The 25212-nt window shown below is 34.2% G+C and overlaps 1 protein-coding gene across 5 annotated transcripts in view; it reads right to left on the bottom strand.

Moving 5' to 3' along the window:
• The window catches only part of LOC125654327 (leucine-rich repeat serine/threonine-protein kinase 2-like), a 91282-nt gene that overhangs the window by 64073 nt on the left and 1997 nt on the right, over positions 1 to 25212 (bottom strand). For all 5 annotated transcript variants that reach the window (XM_056143675.1, XM_056143677.1, XM_056143676.1 and 2 more), the window contains exons 3-17: positions 23205 to 23296; positions 22178 to 22260; positions 21846 to 21934; positions 20776 to 20916; positions 20092 to 20223; positions 19291 to 19416; positions 17289 to 17411; positions 13044 to 13156; positions 10453 to 10544; positions 9170 to 9276; positions 8189 to 8318; positions 4309 to 4439; positions 2087 to 2215; positions 1604 to 1684; positions 628 to 770 (exon numbers count right to left, since the gene is read on the bottom strand). In XM_056143675.1, coding sequence (XP_055999650.1) covers positions 628 to 770; positions 1604 to 1684; positions 2087 to 2215; positions 4309 to 4439; positions 8189 to 8318; positions 9170 to 9276; positions 10453 to 10544; positions 13044 to 13156; positions 17289 to 17411; positions 19291 to 19416; positions 20092 to 20223; positions 20776 to 20916; positions 21846 to 21934; positions 22178 to 22260; positions 23205 to 23296 — 1712 coding nt within the window. The remainder of the gene's footprint in view (positions 1 to 627; positions 771 to 1603; positions 1685 to 2086; positions 2216 to 4308; positions 4440 to 8188; positions 8319 to 9169; positions 9277 to 10452; positions 10545 to 13043; positions 13157 to 17288; positions 17412 to 19290; positions 19417 to 20091; positions 20224 to 20775; positions 20917 to 21845; positions 21935 to 22177; positions 22261 to 23204; positions 23297 to 25212) is intronic.

Raw genomic sequence — 25212 nt, 5'->3', positions numbered from 1 at the left:
CACAGTATATGAATATGATCCAAGTCAAAGATTGAAATTTAAGAGGGAATGCTTTCAAGAACTAAATTGTACCGAGAAACACAAGGCACCTGTATTTATGCTAACTATCGAAATTCTTATTCTTAGGAAAAACTGAAAGAGATTGACTGACTGACACACAAAGCAACCAGTTTATGATCTTAGAAAGCCCAAAATCACCAAGGGAGATTATCTACTATAAATAATTGGATCCTCACGTCCTGACAAAATGCACATCTTCAAATGGAAATGAAGCATATTGAACACAGTTTTAAGTCTATCTGATAATTTAGGCCATACAGGAGAAGTGTTCATAAGATTTTGTGAGACAGACGGACGGACGGACAGAAAGTACAAAATCAATGTCTCTCCCTGGAAGAGGGAGACATAATTAACTATTCCTAAAGTATATGGAATATATATTATTTTAACCACAGACAATAGAATAAACATCCTCAAATATAAATTTTATGAAACAAACAAATAAACCAAATATATAAATCAACTTGAGGTACATCATTAGATTACAAGCAAGAATGATTGAGGTCCATTTCTCTTACCTCCTTCAGAAGTCCTGTATGAGAGTTGTACTTGTCTATTTTCTCTTACCTCCTTCAGAAGTCCTGTATGAGAGTTGTACTTGTCTATGGTAGAGGTAAGGACTTTGATGAGACGAAAGCAGAGATCAAGTTTATCAACGATCGATGGCTCACCCAGCATCTGGATCAGTACCAGACCCTTTCTCTGGATGTCTGTAAAATACACGATCAAAAAAGTATATTTTCTGTAACACCAAATGGATCTTCTTCAATACTAAACCCTTCCTCTGGATGTCTGTAAAATACAGGATTAAAAATATATTTTTTTTCTGTCACACCAGAAGAATGTTCTTTCTGAAAACTCAGGAAACACATGATGGTTCTTGATGTACATGTACATGTGCAGTAATCTCCTCAACCTGTCAGTTTCTCTGTTTCATTACCCAGGTTAATTTCAAATAGCTTATTCAAGAAATACATTTCATTTTTGAAAATACATGAAGGCAAGAACTGTGATGCTTCACGCCGGCCTACTTTTCATAAAGCATATAGTGCTTCATAAAAAGTATGCTAGCATGAAAAGTTGCAGTAATCGTGCATTTTCAAAAATGAAATTTATTTTTCACATCTACATTCTGTCGGAATTCCCAGCCATTAAAATAAATGTATATTATATTTATCAAGATTTATATGTGCATTGTTCAAAATTGCATCACATTCATGAGGAAATGGCTGCAAGGATATCAAAGGCAAAACCATTGGGATGTAAATATACTGAAATGGACTGGAGCTAGATGTATCTATTAAGTATATCTATTTGGTGAAATCATCATTAAATTTTGGTATCTAGATCCATCAAAATGGTAACTTTGTAAGTATAAAACATCCAAGGTCTTAGATGTATAAAAATCAGTGATAAATAAACAAGAGGCTCAGGGATGAATAGCAATCACATCTTTTATATTCAATGATACAAGTACAAATATACTGCAAGATAATACATTGTAAATGTACTATTGAATAACCATGAAATTTTCAAAACTTACATAACACTGCAATGTATTTTTCCATGATTTTAATTACATGATTCAAAGCACCAGCTGCATTCAGAATTTCTGCTGCTCTATCTGAAATTGCAAAACACAATTTAATACATCTGAACACCAATTCTACACATGGATCAAGTTGCAGTGAAAATTTTAGAGGAGGAGGAGAGAAGGAGGATGATGAGTGAGAAGAGAAAGAGAGGAGGATGGAGAAAAGGAGGATGGAGAAGAGCAGGAGGAGGGAGAAGAAGAGGAGGAGGGAGAAGAGAAGGAAGAGGAAGAGGAGAATGTCTCGCGCACTTGACATAGATCTCGAATGTAATACGATGGCATCCATGAGAGAATTTGATGCATTGTAATTTATGACGTACTATGTAACATAGTGCAGTAGGCTGGGACGTCATAGTTAACAAGTTACATCTGAAATCTATGTCGAGTGTGCGAGACATTCAAGAAGTTCCGATTGGGAGGAGGAGCACCGACCTGCTGCTGACAGTACACACAGACATTCCAGTCCCGCTTCCTGCATCAACTCATTTCCAATTGATTTCTCCAGGGCAGCCAAAATACGAACATGCAGCTTCTCCACCAGACATTGGTTACAGAATATTTCTATATATTCAAAAATACTGCACGTTAGATTTCCTTAAATAATTTCAAAGAGAATGTTACAAAACATTACTTCTTTATGATGTTTAAATGTTTATTTTCTATCTAACAATTACAACTGAATAAGTAATCATTATAAAAAAAAAAAAAAAAAAAAAGTACAGAGGCAAATGTACCTCACATGAATTTCAAATGAATCTCACGTTTCAACATAAAATTCAAGTGAATCTTTTAACATGAATTCTATGTGAATCACAATGGATAAGAAATTTATTTTTAAAATTCATGTGAAATTCTAACATGAAATTCATGTGAGGCGCATATGTCTGCGTAATGCAGTACAACAACACTTATTGAAATTTTCTGGTACATTAAAAGGCTTTAAAATCGTAGTATGCCTTAAAACTAAAATTTTAAAATTATTTCAAAAACTTTATATTGTAGATCTTGCAAAATACAATTATATTATACACAATGTAGCATCATTTTGTTTTTTAATCATGCATGCAGCAAACAAAACTTCATGCCCAGATTAACATTAGGGTTCTTTTATTTGCTAATTAGGGTAATGAAAATGAAAAATATAAATAGGAATTTCGTAGTCAATGCTTTTGTAAATATAATGTAACGACTACATGACAATGTACAGCCAAACCAAATCAAAGTTCTTACCAAAGCATAAACAGTGCTCCTGAAAACAAGTCTTCATATAATGAAGGTAAAGTTTGAAAGTTTTCTTCTTCTTTAACAATACTGTATTCATCCTATTAAGCATCCCTACCCCTATAAGCGCCTCCTGGGATTTTTTTCAAATCCAAGACCCCCCCCCCCCCTCCTCTTTAGATACAGTACCACTTACCCTATCCATATACCAGTAAGAGATACTTTAGATAGATTTGAAATAATAAATTAGTTGACAAAACCTGAGAGGAAAGTCCTGTGGTACTCAAGACAACATAAAACCTGTAGTCAGCAGTTAACATTTGCCCTGGGGTTTCTGTTAGGGGGATTAGTGATGCTTGACTGACCACTCTTAAACAGATCTAGCAGAGTTAATGCAGGTGAATATGAAAGCCATTGATGAACAATTAAATTTTGTACATTCATAAATTGTACTGAATTAATCTCTATCAAATTTACTGCAACAGACATCGGCTTGGGTACCAAACATCACGTTATCACAGCTTGCAAACTCGATATCAGAAACGTTTTAGCATCGAATCTCTGGAAGATGAGGATTCATGCAGTTAAATAATCTAAGGCACACTAATCACGAATTAACACCATTTATCGCAACAACACAAACTTGTGTAATCTGGCTACTGAGTCGTAACACATCACATGAATCTTTAATGAAGAGCGCGCGCGAGGCGTGGATCCTATCATTTGATAAAAACTATCCTATTATTTGATAAAAACTACATGAACAATTGCGTATAAAACAGTGGTTCTTTATTTATTTATTTTTTTGTTTAAAAAGATAGCTAAATAAAGTAATACAAACTCCAATGTTTTGTGATGTGTTGTACAAATATTGAACTTTAGTGAAATTTACATGCATGCATGATGTAAGAAAGCGAAAGTTAAAAAAAAGACGTGCAATACATCTGTACGCTGTATCATACACTGGTAATAAAGAAAAGAGAGAATAAGAACATGACTATGGACAGATAAGCTGTGTTAAAGGAAACAGAATGGAAAATTGCTCACACCTTATATTGTGGAGATGACGATATACGTGATGTTTTTATTGGATTTTTAATTATTACAGTATGTTATTCTATTATGACAAAATGAGAAATAAGAGGGATCCACTGTATAGCAGTGACTCATTTAAACATTTCTTAAAGTCAAAATTTCAGTGATTCACTGGAAAAATTTCTACAAAATGTATTAAATAACTGCCACCCTTTTCCAATTTTCTGAGCACCCCGGGGCCCGGGCACTCAGTAGGATGAATACGGTATTTCTATTTAGACTGCTTACAATCTTGCAGATGATAGATTTCATACATATAGTAAGCTAGTGAAAAATAAATAGCACTTTCTATTCCGATTATGACAAGAGAAATAATAAATAGATAAGATCTCCCTTACCCACTTCAGCTAGGCAGGCTACAGTACTAATGCACTCGATAATCACACTGTCCAAATGAGCATGCATGATAAAGGCCTGGGTTAATTTTCTCTGAATTTCCTCCACAATGATTTTTAATTTATTGGCATTACTGTAATAGAGCAATATCCAGCAAGCTACCACAAAATTTACACAGCAACAGAAAAACAATAACATGTAAAGTAACACCACTGGGAGCGTATTCTACAGTATACCCCACACATCACAATGCTGAAGTACATTACAATCAATTCATGCATAATATAAATACTTGAAATGAAGTGTGGAAGTGCACTGAACTTATATAAGTTGCATATACACTGTATACAAATGTGAATTCAAATGCAAATAAACTTTCCTGGTATGCAGAAACAATCACTCAAACAAGAAACCAGTTAATACCTGTTGATAGATCATGCTAGTACACTACAGCGGTGTTCCAATGATCGATTATAAATTGAAAATCAGATTGATGATTGGCTCTAGCTAATGACATGTAATCAATTACCATCATACATGCAGTACAACATTTTCCCTATAAAGTAGGCTCTTTTAGCTAGTACATTTGACAACTAAAAAGCTTTCAATTCACACAACTTGAAAGTAGTACAAAATATAGGCCTTCAATGTGACTGTCATTTCTCAAGTTTTCTGCAACACTTGTTTGCAGTGGTTACTAGCTGTTAAGGGTGACGGACCTAATTCGTTTCTACAATAGAGATTTTATTCAAATTTTGATATAAGGTAAAGCATGCATTAATGAGTTAAAATCAATGAAAAAAACAAATGAAAATCGTATTTGATTTTCAGCAGGAGCTTCAAAAGTTGGCTATGAAGTAGTCGTAATTGCAAAGAAAATATAGGGAACTTTCCAATGTGCAATATAAAAGTTAAAATTTTAAAAAAATTCCACAATAGTTTTAATCCAAATTAAAGAATGAATTTAAAAAGACAATAAGCTTACTAATTGTAAGAAAAAAAGTATGGGTCATTGGCAATTCTTTTTCAGGGGAGCATGTCAAAGGACGATTTTTGGCCAGTTTTCAAGGAAAATGTCATTAAATAAGAAATGGATAGGTTTTCTACTTGTAGTTTCATACTTTTCCTTTATACTAAATAATTATATGGATTAGGTAAAAGTTCGCCAATCATATGTAAACACTGAGTCATTGCATAATATTCCAGAAGAGGTGTCAAAATATGTAATGTTTGAACTGTCACAAATTCAATAAATCCGATATAGAGCTCAGTTTGCAGCTTAAGACAACGGATTTGTATATAGTGTATATGTAATGTGCACATTTTGTTTTCATTTTCATAATCTTTAACCTTTCTAAATAAATTTAAAAAGTTCAAATGTTTGAATAAAAGCATACATATTCTATATTGATAAGAGATCAAGTACATGACTTATCGGACAGTTTCAAGATAGGATCTAACATGTACTTCAAGTGTCATTATCATTTACATGTATAAGATTTTTCTGATGAACACTCTCAGAAACAAAATGGACTTTTATTCCCTGAAACATTTTTATAAGTTAAGCTTAAGGGTAGCATACATTTATTTTGATACAGGAATTCTGACATTTCTTGTACTTGTATTGAATGTAAATGCATATATACATGTTTATGTAATATGTGGTACATGTTGATTGGCAATTGCAATCTCAGACATGAGTAACTATTTAAAGCATTATTCTACCTGAATGTATTTTTCTCTATATCAAAAGATGACGATAAGCCGACTATTTTCGCCAAAATATATGTATCTCTGCCGTGTGATCAGTTCTGTGCTAGGATGATAGTCTTCAAACTATTCAACGGCAGCATCGATTTTCCGCACAATTCGGCATTGTGACGCCAAATACAAAGCCTAGCGGCGTATTCAACGTCACAACTATAGCAGCTGTTCCCAACATTATGATGGAATGATTTGCTTTGTTGTCGGAAGAGGAATTATTCTGCTTTGGTATAATAATAAATCTATCCAATGGGTAGGGGTGATAGCGTGTTTATTGTCAGCCGAGATAGAAACTACCCCCACCCCTGCCTCTGTTCTTCGGTTGTTGTTGATTGATACTGTTTTAGTAATTTTTTTCTTTGTCGTTTTAATGAATGGTTGAAAGATTTCAAAATATAATTCTACCCTCTTTTCCGCAGTTGGTTGTAAATAGAAATTATCGGCGGTTTTTGAGTAATACGCTTCTGGTGCATGCCGTAAATCGTTAATTGTTTATAGAGTAATACAGTAATTACTATTAATAAGAATATTCATGATATAAACTATATTCAGAAGTAAAATTTTAATAACAATAATGGAAAAAAGATGTAAAGAATGAATGTACACATTGTAAGCAAGTTGAGACTACAAAACATCTGATTTACGAGTGTGATAATGTTTTAAATATATGGAACACTGTTAGCAGTTATCTATCCTTCAAAGTTCAATGGAAACACATTGTTGTTGGGTTTTTTCTAGAGCAAAATGATAAAACCAAATCCTTAAATTTACTTCTTACTTATATAGCCTACAGAATATACAAACATAAAATGTTATGTAGATTAGATTCTTTAAGTGAAACGACTTTTAATATGTATAATCATGTTAAAAAATCATTATGTTTCTATACATCAGTATTGAAGTATATAAATGCAAAAGAGCATAAATTTTTTGAACATCTTTGTAAATTAATGTAACTTGACTGCTGTGAAGAGACCAGTATAAACTATCCTTAAATATTTATCATTATAACTATACGGTCAACTTAGGACTACAGTGTTTATATATTATTCCTTGAGTAATTTCTATGCTATTCTACTGTTGATATATCTACATCAACGTTGTATATGATATTTTTATGATTTCGAAAAATATTTGATAATATGTATTTTCATATAAATTATATATATGCCTTATATAAAATAATATTATAATAATATACATTCAATCCAATGGGCCCCTGGCACCATTGGTGAGAATTAAGAGGGAGTATCCGAGGATATTTTATCCCAAATAGTATGTATACTTTTTAACAAATGATGAAAAGAAAAAAAAAAAGAAAAAAAATCTTAATAACAAAAGAGTCTATTTTTTTTTACTTCATTGTGCATACCTATGACAGTTTGCTTCATGGCATATGCGTGGGAGGTTGTAAAAACACGGACAATTACGGAATCCCAGAAATTACACATAAAACACGGAAGAATCACGTACAGATTTTTTAAAGTCACGGAATCACAGATACAAAAGTTACGGAAATTTTATAAATCGACTTTATTGAAGAATTCATATGACAAATGGATTGAAATAAGATATACTACTTGTATAATGAAAGAAATATACAGTCTCAAGTTCAGTTCGTAAATTCTGCATGTTCATAATGTGATGAAACAATTGCAGCGACGTCACAATGCACGGAGACTGTAAATAGCGATGTGCACGGCTTTCTGCACAGAAGTGCAAAATTTCGAATTCGGTCTGTCGTCCTTAAATCTATTGGTTACCAACATTTACTATCAAGACTTTTTTCAAAAAATGTATGAGTTTATCAGGTTCTAACAAGTATATAAAAACTAAAATACCTGACCAAAAAGTGATACTGACGTTAAAGACCCAAGTGTAAAATATTTGTAACTAATGATGGATCTTTAACACTTCTGCCTTTTCTGATTTAAATTGATTACAAGTTATTTGCTAGAGACCAAAAACTGATTTATGAAATTCCTTCCGATGCCAACCTTTACTAAATTAGTAATTTCGGCAAAACAGTCACACATGCACGGATGATGCAAGCAAACAAAAACTCCACCCACAGGCTCACCCCCCACGACTTCATTCACCCCGACACAGGCTACCTACTGGAAGATGATCATGGCTCTGAGACCTCGCAGGCCACACTCCACAGCCCTAGCCCAGGTGAAATGTCGCTTTATTCCGTCTAACACCACCAAGTGAGCATTCTTTTCTATAAGATTCTCACAGATTTGTTCTGTAAAAGAAAATCGAGATTTATGTTTAGCATTCAGAAGTTTTAATATTACAGAAATAATTTCAATGACCATCTTCAACTCTACTTTGAACAGACCTGTCTAAATGGGACTATCCCCCCAGCAGGGGTCATCCATATTGGGGTGTAATTTAAATGTTGTATAGATGAAGACCAGAAAGACAAAAGTTTCAACATTATATTCATGTTTCACCTAATGCAAGTTCCAGGATACGCTAAATTCCTTTGACCTCGTTATTTATCAATAATCATGGTGCAATAGAGAGTGTAAATATTTTCAAGATGAAAACCCATGAACTTGGTCTCTTAGAAAATGTCCAGACAAAGTTCTATTCACAGACAGAAGGATCCAGTGCTTCCATTATATCCCTCTATAATGTAGTCTGTGTGAGAGAACATGTCAATAGAAAATCTAAAACAAAATGTCAAATACCTGTAAAATGAAGAAAAATTATCCAATCATGATGAAAATATTAGATGCACCTAAAGAGGGTAATTTTTTTTTTTAAATCCCCACACTAGTCCCTCAGAATATGTCCAGATAAAATCATGTCTACAGACAGAAATGATGTCCACAGACAGAAATCATGTCTATACAGACGGACAGACAGACAGATAGATACAAAGCTGATTCCAATATACCCTCCAAACTTCGTTTGCAGGGGTCATGTATAATGATATAACAATGCTAAAGATTACAAAAACATTTGAGATTCTGAATTTTACATCCATTGGCAGTATATCATCTGATCTTTAAACACAATAAACATTTACTACACTATTCCAGGTTGTTGGTTTTTTTGTGTGGACAGAATAATTTTTTTTTTGGTTACCATTATCAGCTGCCAGCCAGTACAAAGCCTCACAAGCACAGGCAAATACATCATTACTTCTTCTGTACTTCAGGATGCTTCCAACACAGATGGAGTGAAGTGGAGATCTGCATCGACACAAAACACCATACATAGGATTAATACAGATGTGTACATAGGAATTCTCTGATGACACAGTCAAACCACATTCAACTTCTGACAGCAAAAATCAAATGACTGAGGGAGTTCAACAAGTGTTGATGAGCCGTAAAAACACATCGTCGGATGTACTTCATAAATCCAACCAAAATGTCCAACAAAATACTGAAAATTGCATTAGAATGAAAATAACTAGCCCCTAACTGTCTTCTAACTAGCCCCTAATTGTCTTCCAACTAGCCCCTAATTGTCTTCAGATTTAGAATGTTAGTGCTGGTTTTATGGTAACAAACTGAGTTTTACAAATAACTTCCTGTTATCTATTTCAAACTATATTTGTTACACATATAACTTTCTGTTTTCTGTTGTCAATTACATTACACACAACTTACTGTTGTCTATGTTGTATATAACTTATACTTGGCTATTCTGACTTTGGTTGTCTATTCTTGACTGTTGTTAACTAAATCACATATAACTTAGATGTCGATTTATGATTACTGTTGACTAAATCCCATATCATTTAGTTGTCTATTTTTGGCTACTGTTGACTAAATCACATATAACTTAGTTGACTATTGATGACTAAATCACATAAAACTTAGTTATCTATTCTTGACTACTGTTGACTAAATCACATACAATTTAGTTGTCTATTTTTGAATACAGTTGACTAAATCACATATAATTTAGTTGTCTATTCTTGACTATTGTTGACTAAATCACATATAACTTAGTAATCTATTCTTGACTATTGTTAACTACATCACATATAACTTAGTTGTTTATTTATGATTACTGTTGACTAAATCACATATAACTTAGTTGACTATTGTTGACTAAATCACATAAAACTTGTTTACTGTTGACAAAATCACATATAATTTACTTGTCTATTTTTGACTACAGTTGACTAAATCACGTATATAATTTACTTGTTTATTTTTGACTACAGTTGACTAAATCACATATATAATTTACTTGTCTATTTTTGACTACAGTTGACTAAATCACATATAACTTATAGTTGTCTATTTTTGACTACAGTTGACTAAATCACATATAACTTATAGTTGTCTATTTTTGACTACAGTACAATTAACTTATTCCTGTCTAATTCTTGATTGCACTAAATATAAACTTACTGCTTTATGTTGTTTACTATGTTTTCTCCGATTTGACTATGAGCTCTGGGGCAAACCTTCAACAGCTCTGTGATGGCTTTACAACCCAGGATCTGTTGAGGATAAAAATATTTCATGAATTGTGCAGTTAGTGAATGTGAATACAAATAACATAAACTCTGTACCCTTTGCTCACTCTATTCCATCACAAGATAATTGGTAAATAATTCATTTGTATTCACTTTACCATTTTAACATGTATACTGCAAATATTTGAATGCAAGTGCATGCATGTAAAAAACAAAGAAAGGAGCTTTTTCTTCTCATTTTCATCTAAATTGTCAAAACACATTCAGAATGTTTGACCAATTTACAATACCGGTACTTTTTTCTTAATTTTCAGCACTACATAGCATTTCAAAATAAGACTTATTTGTTTCTGATTTCCTATAATCTACTATTGGAGATGTACACCTATTACATCAGTCCACACAGGTAAATCATTTATACTGATGTACACCTAACAGTCCACACAGGTAAATCATTTATACTGATGTACACCTAACACATCAGTCCACACAGGTAAATCATATATACTGATGTACACCTAACACATCAGTCCATACAGGTAAATCATATATACAGATGTACACCTAACAGTCCACACAGGTAAATCGTATATACTGATGTACACCTAACACATCAGTCCACACAGGTAAATCATATATACAGATGTACACCTAACAGTCCACACAGGTAAATCGTATATACTGATGTACACCTAACACATCAGTCCACACAGGTAAATCGTATATACTGATGTACACCTAACACATCAGTCCATACAGGTAAATCATATATACTGATGTACACCTAACAGTCCACACAGGTAAATCATATATACTGATGTACACCTAACACATCAGTCCACACAGGTAAATAATATATATACAGATGTACACCTAACAGTCCACACAGGTAAATCGTATATACAGATGTACACCTAACAGTCCACACAGGTAAATCGTATATACAGATGTACACCTAACAGTCCACACAGGTAAATCGTATATACAGATGTACACCTAACAGTCCACACAGGTAAATCGTATATACTGATGTACACCTAACAGTCCACACAGGTAAATCATATATACTGATGTACACCTAACACATCAGTCCACACAGGTAAATCGTATATACAGATGTACACCTAACAGTCCACACAGGTAAATCGTATATACTGATGTACACCTAACAGTCCACACAGGTAAATCGTATATACTGATGTACACCTAACACATCAGTCCACACAGGTAAATCATATATACAGATGTACACCTAACACATCAGTCCACACAGGTAAATCGTATATACTGATGTACACCTAACAGTCCACACAGGTAAATCATATATACTGATGTACACCTAACAGTCCACACAGGTAAATCGTATATACTGATGTACACCTAACACATCAGTCCACACAGGTAAATCGTATATACAGATGTACACCTAACAGTCCACACAGGTAAATCGTATATACTGATGTACACCTAACAGTCCACACAGGTAAATCATATATACTGATGTACACCTAACACATCAGTCCACACAGGTAAATCATATATACTGATGTACACCTAACAGTCCACACAGGTAAATCGTATATACTGATGTACACCTAACACATCAGTCCACACAGGTAAATCGTATATACTGATGTACACCTAACAGTCCACACAGGTAAATCATATATACAGATGTACACCTAACAGTCCACACAGGTAAATCGTATATACTGATGTACACCTAACACATCAGTCCATACAGGTAAATCGTATATACTGATGTACACCTAACAGTCCACACAGGTAAATCATATATACAGATGTACACCTAACAGTCCACATTGGTAAATCATATATACAGATGTACACCTAACAGTCCACACAGGTAAATCGTATATACTGATGTACACCTAACAGTCCACACAGGTAAATCGTATATACTGATGTACACCTAACACATCAGTCCACACAGGTAAATCGTATATACTGATGTACACCTAACAGTCCACACAGGTAAATCGTATACACAGATGTACACCTAACACATCAGTCCATACAGGTAAATCGTATATACTGATGTACACCTAACAGTCCACACAGGTAAATCATATATACAGATGTACACCTAACACATCAGTCCACACAGGTAAATCATATATACAGATGTACACCTAACACCTCAGTCCATACAGGTAAATCATATATACAGATGTACACCTAACACATCAGTCCACACAGGTAAATCATATATACAGATGTACACCTAACACCTCAGTCCATACAGGTAAATCATATATACAGATGTACACCTAACACATCAGTCCACACAGGTAAATCATATATACAGATGTACACCTAACAGTCCACACAGGTAAATCATATATACTGATGTGATGTGAAGCATACCACATCCCCTTTGATACCATGAAAACCTGATGCATATAACAATAGAATACTCAACTAACACACTAGATAAACAGAGAAATATGGCAGACACCTAAGGTTCATGTCAGCTTTAATCTACAGCTACAGTTTAATTACCTGTATACTTCTTTTATCCATCAGTTTCAGCATGGCACTAAAAATGAGCTCACACCATTGTGTGCCCAGTTGAGATTCTTCCTCCTCTGTTTTATCAGCAAACACATTCTCATCTAAATAAAAACATGACAAATAGTTCAGAACTATCTTCACCTTTCTATCAATTTTTTCCCTGTATAATATCACATTTTATTTATAAAAACTTTTATTTATGCATACCTACGTGAGATCCCCTCAAAGCAAAAATAAAGACCTCATGGATATCAATATACTTGTATACAGTTATACAAAATGATAAAAGGAGATCACTTTCACAACAAAGCATAGTAGTATGAATATAACAAGATGCTTAACTCAAAGCTGACCATTTGAAATATAGACATAATACTCAGTTCAAAATAGACCTAATTGTGCGAAATTATTCACCCAATTCTTTTATCAATCCTGGGATCGCAAAGCAAACCATCTATAGGTAAATCAGAGTGATCTGCCCCTATTTCAGGAATCTTCTATTGTGACTTTCACTTTAAAGATTTAAATCTGTGACCTATCTCGATTATTGTAGTATCATTTATTGATGGATATTTATACTTTTTGAAATCAGTTGCGCTATTGGTACCGACTTTTAGATGAAAACAAGATGTGTTGGTGAAACACTGATGCCCCAATATGGCAGCAAATTAATTTTGATACTAAAAGAAAGGTCTTGTCACAAGGAATACCCATATGCATTCCATTGAAAACTTATGGCCAAGGTTAAAGTTTTTCAAAAACATGGGGAATGTATGTTTGATAATCCCCCTAGCCTTGTTAGTACTTTTTTTTTTATCCTTCCCACAAGGTGCTAATAAATAAACAGACACATACAGACACACACAAACACTGCTTAATTCTTAACATAATTAAATCCACAGATAATTAAATGAACGTTTATCAAGTTTGATTATTCTAGCATTATTAGTTCTGCTTCAATCTTGTTTTGTGCTTATAAAGCAACCCATGCAAGTCTGACTTTGAAAAACAACAGGCTTCTTCCTCTAAACATTAGGAACATGTGTGCCGAGAATGTGATGACTGACGCACTGTACTAGGGGTGAATCAATATATCGATATATCGAAATGTACCGGTATACGTCTGTCCAGCGATATACGATACGGTGTTTTGACGATACGATACAATATACAGTCGGGTTTAAAAATAGCCCTTCTAATAGTCGGGATCGAAGTTCATAATTCAAAAATGGCTTCTAACAGAAACACGAATCCTCAGACTTTAATACCCGCTTTTACATTGTGACACATCAGTTTCCTCAGACTTTAATCCCCGCTTTTACATTGTGACATTGGAGAATCGTTAAGACTTTAATTGTTATTGTTTGTTTTGTTATGAAATAAAAGATATTAAACCACTTCATTTTTTTCATTTTGATATTTTACTTCAGAAAATGCTTAACTACATTGTAAATCAAATATATCGGATATCACATCAGAAAATATTGTATCGTATCGTATCGGAAAATCTTGAGTAATACACACCCCTACACTGTACCATATTATAACATTGATTGATTGTATATTGTTTAACGTCTTTTTTTCTCAAGAATTTTTTAATCATATGGAGATGTCACCAAGACCGGTGAAGGGCTTCAAACTTATGCTTTCCTCGGTGCTTATGACCATTGAGCAGTGAGGGTTCTTTAGCGTCTTTACTATGACACTGGTCATCCGTTTTTAAGGTCATCTCTGAGGACCCGTGACATTCACACCTGATACCGAGCATTTGGTGATGGGACTGTCACTACCTGTTTTAACGACTTAGGTATGTCGCGACCAGGATTCAACCCCGGCCTTCCGTATATGGGGCGAACACTCCTACCTCTAGACCACCGCGGCGGTCCCATATCGTAATACAACTCATCTATGAAGGGTGCATAGAAATGCAGTACAAATTGATAGAGACCTTTCTCTTAACACACACCATCTCTTAATGAGAGAATTTGAATGGTATTCTTTATATGATGTTTAAAACTAACATGTTTCTCTCCATACTCAACACCTGTTACTAGTATTTAAATGCATGCTCTCCAAGACGTCCGCAAAAATTTTCAGATGCACAAAATATGATTGATTGATTGAATATTGTTTAACGTCCCTCTCGAGAATACTTTACTCATACGAAGACGTCACCATTGCCGGTGAAGGGCTGCAAAATTTAGGTCTATGCTCGGCGCTTATGGCCTTTGAGCAGGGAGGGATCTTTATCATACTACACCTGCTGTGACACGGAACCTCGGGTTTTGCGGTCTCATCTGAAGGACCGCCCCATTTAGTCACCTTTTACGACAAGCAAGCAGTACTAAGGACCTATTCTAACCCGGATCCCCACGGGACTGCACAAATATGCATACAGAGGTATGTTAATACAATTTTAATGTTATTGATAAAATTACTATGGTGATGTTTTCAGTTCCTGTGGAAAATGTGACAAATAGATTGTGACTAATGTATGGCAATGGAAGGAAAAAAAACAAAGGTCAAGTACAATTTTCTCGGAGCAGGAGAATGATACATGTACAGCTGGAGTTTATTAATCAAGACAATATCCAGACAATTCAGCTTCTGCGAGGTAATTCACAGGAACCAAATTTTTTTTGCATAATTTGTTTCTCCATAGATGCAACTCAATATCTGGAGGTTCAATGTCTAAACGATTTTGCTGGGAAACATGATTAACAATGTGTAGCAGTGTATTAATTCAGTATTATTCCACACACATATAAAGCTATCAAGAACACAGAAATGAATCAACCTAATGGATAATGTCAAGAACTACTTACAAAGCACACAAAACAGCTGAAGCCCCGCTGACACTATAGATGTACACTGTTAAAAATTACTTACAAAGCACACAAAACAGCTGAAGCCCCGCTGACACTATAGATGTATACTGTTAAAAATTACTTACAAAGTACACAAAACAGCTGAAGCCCTGCTGACACTATAGATGTATACTGTTAAAAATTACTTACAAAGCACACAAAACAGATGAAGCCCAGCTGACATTATAGATGTATACTGTTAAAAATTACTTACAAAGTACACAAAACAGCTGAAGCCCAGCTGACACTATAGATGTATACTGTTAAAAATTACTTACAAAGTACACAAAACAGCTGAAGTCCAGCTGACACTATAGATGTATACTGTTAAAAATTACTTACAAAGCACACAAAACAGCTGAAGTCCAGCTGACACTATAGATGTATACTGTTAAAAATTACTTACAAAGCACACAAAACAGCTGAAGCCCCGCTGACATTATAGATGTATACTGTTAAAAATTACTTACAAAGTACACAAAACAGCTGAAGTCCAGCTGACACTATAGATGTATACTGTTAAAAATTACTTACAAAGTACACAAAACAGCTGAAGCCCAGCTGACACTATAGATGTATACTGTTAAAAATTACTTACAAAGCACACAAAACAGCTGAAGCCCAGCTGACACTATAGATGTATACTGTTAAAAATTACTTACAAAGCACACAAAACAGCTGAAGCCCTGCTGACACTATAGATGTATACTGTTAAAAATTACTTACAAAGCACACAAAACAGCTGAAGTCCTGCTGACACTATAGATGTATACTGTTAAAAATTACTTACAAAGTACACAAAACAGCTGAAGTCCAGCTGACACTATAGATGTATACTGTTAAAAATTACTTACAAAGTACACAAAACAGCTGAAGTCCAGCTGACACTATAGATGTATACTGTTAAAAATTACTTACAAAGCACACAAAACAGCTGAAGCCCAGCTGACACTATAGATGTATACTGTTAAAAATTACTTACAAAGCACACAAAACAGCTGAAGTCCTGCTGACACTATAGATGTATACTGTTAAAAATTACTTACAAAGTACACAAAACAGCTGAAGCCCAGCTGACATTATAGATGTATACTGTTAAAAATTACTTACAAAGTACACAAAACAGCTGAAGCCCAGCTGACACTATAGATGTATACTGTTAAAAATTACTTACAAAGCACACAAAACAGCTGAAGCCCAGCTGACACTATAGATGTATACTGTTAAAAATTACTTACAAAGCACACAAAACAGCTGAAGTCCAGCTGACACTATAGATGAATACTGTTAAAAATTACTTTCAAAGCACACAAAACAGCTGAAGCCCAGCTGACATTATAGATGTATACTGTTAAAAATTACTTACAAAGCACACAAAACAGCTGAAGCCCCGCTGACACTATTGATGCATTGGTAGGGTGAGCAACCATCAGTGGGACTACAGTATTGGACAGAAAATTTGTGGAACACAAAGTGTCTTGCACTACCCCTGCAATGATAAAATCCATTCACAATTCAGTAAAACAGTAGAACATAAATTTATCTATCTTTATATTTACTTTGTAATCCATTCACAATTCAGTAAAACAAAGATTTATCTATCTGATATTTATTTTGTGATCCCAGCTAACCCGAATGATGAGGCAGCATAACCAACATCAAATATGAAGGACATATGCGATGCTTCTGACATTTTCTCTGAAATCATTTTTTCATCTCCTTGATATGAAGAGTTCTTGTACCATCTGATTAAAATCAGATCTTTGATCTGCTCTGCTATTGTTATGTCACTATACCATAACGGAGCGGATCAAAGATCTGATTTTAAGACTGGTTCTTGTATGATTTCCGAAATAGGTTTAACTTTTATATATTGTAGTAATATTACCATACTTTGTATGTCAGCCTGGTTAACTCAGTGGTTAGATCACCTAACTAGTAATGCAGGAGTCCCGAGTTCAATACTCGATTGTTCTAATGATTTCTCCCTCCTTTTTTGCTACAGTAATATCTATTTATATTACTTACTGTAATACATTAGAGCTAACTTTACATTTTTACTTGCAACAACCAGGAACTATCAAATTATGCTAGATATGGTAATAATTCCCAAGATTTTTTGTAGAAACAAGATAGACTGCAAGTGAATTATACATGAATCGTCACAAAAAACGTTGCGCATGTCCTTAACAGGGTTAAAACTGTGGTAGGTTTAACCCTGTATCTAGAACACTGTGGTAGGTTTAGCCCTGTATCTAGAACACTGTGGTAGGTTTAGCCCTGTATCTAGAACACTGTGGTAGGTTTAACCCTGTATCTAGCATACTGTGGTAGGTTTAACCCTGTATCTAGAACACTGTGGTAGGTTTAACCCTGTATCTAGAACACTGTGGTAGGTTTAACCCTGTATCTACAACACTGTGGTAGGTTTAACCCTGTATCTAGAACACTGTGGTAGGTTTAGCCCTGTATCTAGAACACTGTGGTAGGTTTAACCCTGTATCTAGAACACTGTGGTAGGTTTAACCCTGTATCTAGAACACTGTGGTAGGTTTAACCCTGTATCTAGAACACTGTGGTAGGTTTAACCCTGTATCTAGAACACTGTGGTAGGTTTAACCCTGTATCTAGAACACTGTGGTAGGTTTAACCCTGTATCTAGCATACTGTGGTAGGTTTAACCCTGTATCTACAACACTGTGGTAGGTTTAACCCTGTATCTAGAACACTGTGGTAGGTTTAACCCTGTATCTAGAACACTGTGGTAGGTTTAACCCTGTATCTAGAACACTGTGGTAGGTTTAACCCTGTATCTAGAACACTGTGGTAGGTTTAACCCTGTATCTAGAACACTGAGGTAGGTTTAACCCTGTATCTAGAACACTGTGGTAGGTTTAACCCTGTATCTAGAACACTGTGGTAGGTTTAACCCTGTATCTAGAACACTGTGGTAGGTTTAACCCTGTATCTAGAACACTGTGGTAGGTTTAACCCTGTATCTAGAACACTGTGGTAGGTTTAACCCTGTATCTAGAACACTGTGGTAGGTTTAACCCTGTATCTAGCATACTGTGGTAGGTTTAACCCTGTATCTAGAACACTGTGGTAGGTTTAACCCTGTATCTAGAACACTGTGGTAGGTTTAACCCTGTATCTAGAACACTGTGGTAGGTTTAACCCTGTATCTAGAACACTGTGGTAGGTTTAACCCTGTATCTAGAACACTGTGGTAGGTTTAACCCTGTATCTAGAACACTGTGGTAGGTTTAACCCTGTATCTAGCATACTGTGGTAGGTTTAGCCCTGTATCTAGAACACTGTGGTAGGTTTAGCCCTGTATCTAGAACACTGTGGTAGGTTTAACTTACTTTCTCTCTTGAGTTGCATGAGTAAGTCACAGGCTGCCTCCACGACGGGCAGATCGTCCGGTGTGCTGAGCAGGGAGTCCATCACACACCTGTCTATTTGGTGGGACAGAAGAGTGTGGACATGTCCTGAGGAATCATAAGAATAGGGTTCACTAAAGACGTTTATTGCAACATTAAGTTTGACAAGTATGACTTGGTACAATGTGCTTCAGCGTGTGAAGACCTTACACAGAACACTGTTGTGAAGTGCTTATCCACGAAATTTACCTCTGATCTGGCACAAACAATATCTTTAATGAAAATTCTATTTCAGAACAAAAACCAAAATTCAAAAGTTTATGAACTTCAAAGAAAGACTGTAACATTGTGATCAGAAAACAATACACCCACTTTTCATCCAATTTTTTTTTAACATGAATGATGTTCACTACAAAATTTTTAACATGGAAAATTTGACAGCCACACAATTAATGTGGTCTTCAGTGAGAAGCTGAGTCAGCTATAATCATTGGATATTATGGAGGCTCAACTCATTTTGGATTTTGCAAGTACCCATATTCCCAACAACTTCAAAGCACAATATACATGATGTTTCAATGCATATATATATACACTGTAATCTGTATCCATGAAAGCATAGTAATCTGTATCCGTGAAATTAAATTCCAACGAAACTGTAAAATATTGGCTGTCCATGAAATCTGGCCCCCAGCAAAACTATATGATTCTACAGTATGTGGAGGCCTCTGTATGTCAATGTCAAAATGAATAGATCATGCGTAAAAACACCACGGGTCTTACCCTCAGCACATGCTACTATCTCCAGAACTCTGAACATCGGTGCTAGGACAGCAGGCTCTGAGAGGAACTCTTTCATATTTTTTATGAACATCTCTAGTTTTTCCTCGATGAAGGCATTCAGTAAGTCCATATCTAAATTAAAATAAAGTTTGATGTAGATAATTTTTCGGTGTGTGTGTGTTTATCATATATATATATATATATATATATATATATATATGTAATTATATATATAAATAAAAAACTCTAAATACTTTCCAGAAATATTTCAACCGTGTTACTGGTCTTCTTCAGTCGTGTTTATCTGTCATAGCCTAATATTTTAATAGGCTATGACAGATAAACACAACTGAAAAAGACCAGTAACATGGTCGAAATATTTCTGGAAAGTGTTTAGAAATTTTTTTAGATTTCACTTCAAAAAAAGAGACTTTTTATATATATAATATATATATATATATCATTGTTAAGGATTTCTAGAGTTTATCTGTCCATGTACTCACACTCTAATAATACACTATACATGTACAATGTATATGATCATCATATTTTGATAACATTGATTTCAACATGTTCAAATGTGTTAAGATAAATGAAAACAATAAGAAACCTCAAAGCTATTTTTCTTTAAGAGAAGATAGTACATTTAAAAATGTATTTCAAAGAAAGTCATGCAATATTCACCTTCATCGAGAATGAAATATAGTATCAGACTGCTGTATCTCTGAATATTGGGATTCGAAAAATACATTTGCATGGAGATCAGTGATTGGTCAACAATAGTTCCAAAGAGGTCATCTACCAATAAATTGTTCCTCAAGTTCTCTACAAGAAATTTATCATTCCAGTTATTTAGCAATAAACATGCAACGATTCGAACAAGTCAAGCAATCATTCGTTCCACAAGTTAGACTATAATTCACATTCAAAACATGTCATATAGCAATCATTTGTTCCAAAGTGAGCTTGTCTAAGTGTTACGACCCCAGGGCCTGATTAGACATATATTACCTTCAAACAGCTGATATATGTAGACTATTTTATGACTTTTCCCCCAATCTTACCAACAGGTACTTTGTATTTTGCTAATACAACAAAAAAAATAAATGAATAACTGACATTATGTTTATGACACTATCATAATAAATTTATCAATGTACATGTATGTTACAAACAAATTTAAAAATGATGGAAGAAGAATATTTGACATTCAACAAAAGAGCAATCGTCTGCATGTGTTCCTGGAGTGATACACATGTAAACAATCATGGCAATGCACTGCATGTGTTGTTTTGTTGGACTGTGTATTCAGATCAGATAATTACATCACATTGATACAGCCCATCAACATCAAATTTAAATACTTTGAATATCTTTCAAAAACGTAAACCCAACAATCTCACCTTTTACATCAGGAGTTAGGAGTTATGAGATTGATCACTGTTCGTTATCTTCACCTTGCATCAGCAAAAAACATGTAGTCTATTTCGAAAGCTGCTACGACATCACGAAGTGACCTAATTCATAGCTGCATTGCGAAATTAGTGGCAGTATATTTTTTAGCCACAGTAAAATAGAGCTAAAGTTGTTTTAGTGGATGATACCAGATAACCTCCTCAGTCTCTAGTTGTTTGAAACGTAAAACACTCTGCAGCTATTTTATTTCAAAACATCATCCTCCCAATATTATTCTGCTACATTCACGAAAATACGTACTTTATTTCTTAATTACATATCTACTGCAGCCCACTGACCTGATTCCAACAGTCGGCTTAGTATTTTCAGCCCCTTCTCTTGTATCTCTTCATCCCTTGCAAATTCTGTTATAGTTTTCAGCAACATTCTACAGGAATTACATATCAATCTTGATTGCTACACATTCCTTTCAGAGAATTTTTTAAAATATTAGTTTATCAGTTGTCATACAAGTTGAATCTTACACATCACACAATTTCAGACCATGTGGTAATTGATACATGTGTGTGAATTATATTCCCAATTTCAATGGGGAAAAATACACAAAGATATTTTTGAAAAATTTATCATATCTTCATTCTTAAGAACACTACAATACAGCCATAGGTACCTGTATGCAGCATCTGAATTATGGGTTTCTTCACCAACATCATATGGCTCTTCAATAAAGGCACCTAAAAGCTCTAATCCAACCTTAAAACAGAAAACAAACACTTAGAATATCTAACTATAAACAGAACAAAAAGCCTACGGGCCATATTGCTCACCTGAGTGACCTAGGCTCTGTTGTTGTCACATTGCTCACCTGAGTCACCTAGGTCACCTGAGTCACCTAGGCCCTGCTGTTGTTCAGTTATTTTGATCTTTAAAAGATTTTTTTTTTCCAATCTTTATTACCATTTTAAAAAAAGTTCAATGTCCCAAACTCCCAACATAACTGGACATGAGTTCAATCAACATGGGTTGCCTCAACACCAATTTGACTAACATGACCTTGCTGTTCTGGGAGAAGGTCATGGTTACATGGATCATGGTATGAAATGATACAGTTTCAGAAAGACAGACAGACAGACAAAAACAAAATGTGCCCTTGACTATCTACTCCAAATTTTCATATCCTGTGATGAAATCATACAATCTGTGTACAGTATTCTTATATAAATTAGATATCATATACTTAAAAGTTGGTCATATATTTGCAGGCATAATTGTTAAACCGTATTTCAAACAGCAGTTTCAATATTAAAAGAAGATAATTTAATATGCCCTAAATATCAATTTTAATTCTAGAACCAATTAGATGCTGATTTTATCTCTCGCTTTTCTCATCAATTTACAGGGCTACCTAATACTGAATCCATTTGCTGAATACAATACTGTAGATTCTACAATATATCGCATAATTTTGCAAGAGGTATCACTTTTAAAATAAAATTACTCGCTTTTAATTTTCTGTTGCTAAAATACATGTAAGAACTCGATTAACTGACGACATGTGAATTCATGCATGTTCACGCAGTTTGACATATCCGAGTCATTTTACCATACTAAGTACTCGCGTAGAGGAATAAGGAATCTACAACATACTATGTACATTACCCGCAGTAGTGCACTTTATCATTAAGATCTACTTCTACCTTCTGAATCTCAGCGCTGGATGGAAACTCATTCATGATCTTTACAACATGTTTGTCCACATTCCTGCATAGCAACCCCTTAATCACGCTACCTGTAAATTCACAGTTCTAAGTATAAAGACATAACGACACTAGATGAATAACCCAATACATTATCATGGTGAAACAAGTGGTCTTCCATGAGCAGATTGTTAAAGGGACTGATTCACGATTTCCCCCAAAATTTTGTTTTTCACTTTTGATGATCAAAATCTATTGTCTGATATGTTTAAAAGATTTCACATAAAAATTAAGTTTATACATTATCATAGAATCTCATTTTAGAGAGTTTATTATTTGTTTTGTGAACAAAAATTGCGGTATGTTATTGTTTACGAAATTTTCAAAAGAATTGGATATCTATTTAAGTTAATCATATCTTTCACATTTCAAGCATTCTTTTGGGTAAAATATGTTATCTAAAAGTTAAAATTTGTGAATATGCAAGATTAAGATGCTTTATATTACAAAATTAACATTCCACCGGTTTGTTTGTTTACATGAAAAGACTCTAGTCTTTATTTACATAACACAGATTTAAGGCTAAAATATTGCTTTTGTTCTTGCATTCAGAAGGTCAAAATTTTGGCTGTCCACATTAAATCAGTTATATTTTTAATGTTTAACATCAAAAATGAAAAATATTTTTTTCAAAAATCGTGAACCAGTCCCTTTAAGATATGGACAGTCACATGAATCAAATAAATTGTGTAGGTTTTATGCAGCAATATGTACTACAATTAATCTTTTGTTGGATTTCCTCTGAAGATAATGATTCATAGTGGGCCGTTTGTCCAAACCATTTCTGTATTAAATCAAAATTTTATCAATCTAAATATGATAATTCAATGCCAAAAACAAAAAATATTATTTAGGATAGGCAGGGCAGTGGCATGAAAATATTAGTTGAGTCAATGAATTTCCCTAATTCTCGTAAAATCGTAGTGTAGAAGACCCTCAATACAAACATGTCTAAATTATATGAGGGTTCTTGTCACTCAAGTGTGATATGGGCATGGAAGAGTTACCTTCCCTGAAAAAGCAGTGAAAACTGATAAAAATAACCTTGAAATTCTGTTAAACTTTCTTTGAAATCAATTTTTGTCTGAAATTCACTCTAACTATAAGGAATAGATACTGTTTCAAAAAATTCTCAGTATCTATTAAGATTTTGAAGTTTAGCTAGAAATATACAGGTGATTCTCGATGGCTCGCACTTCGATCTCTCGAAGTTCTCGGTCTCTCGAAGTGAAATCATGGTCCCGATTTTTTCTCAATATAACAAAGCAAATTTACTATCGATCTCTCGAACATCCGATCTCTCGAAGTTTTCGATACCTCGAAGTGAAGTTGGATCCCGTAAAACACATTTCATTGTTTTTTTTACTCTTGATCTCTCGAAGTGGTGGTAGCGTATACCCACCGTTACCCAAGCGTGTAATAATTCCTGCTTGGGCCTTACCTGGATTTTGTTGAATGCTGGAGGGGTAATTAGGTGGTTGCATAGTTGAAACTTCACAGGTGCTTCTTTGTGGAGGTGACACACTTGAGTATATAATTGGCTAATTGGTCAGTTTCCACCTTGGGCTGGAGTTTTGTGTCATGATGATAAAAATTATATATAATCTGACTATGAAATTGAATAAAATTTGTTTTGACGTGACAATGAGAGAGTAAGTTTTACACATAATTTAGAAATCTACAGACTGTTAAATTTCTCCAGTTTGTTCTTTGTGTAAAGTCACTCTAAAACATTGTTTTACTCATTCGTTAGAATTTTTGCTTCGGGTAAAGCGACATAACATTGTGCTCTGTTTAGTTTGCGATAGTAGAGCACCATCGGAACTTGGTTTTGTATGCCTATCTAAGCATGATTAAAGAACAAATAAATACATAAACTTTGAAATGGTTTTATTAATGCAAAATAAGTTTTTTTATTTTGATATTAAATTACCTGACGAATATGAAG

The sequence above is a fragment of the Ostrea edulis genome, chromosome 7 (genome assembly GCF_947568905.1).
Source record: "Ostrea edulis chromosome 7, xbOstEdul1.1, whole genome shotgun sequence".
Classification (NCBI taxonomy): domain Eukaryota; kingdom Metazoa; phylum Mollusca; class Bivalvia; order Ostreida; family Ostreidae; genus Ostrea; species Ostrea edulis.
The sequence above is the reverse complement of the archived record's forward strand: the minus strand, read 5'-3'. Positions and strand labels throughout refer to the sequence as shown.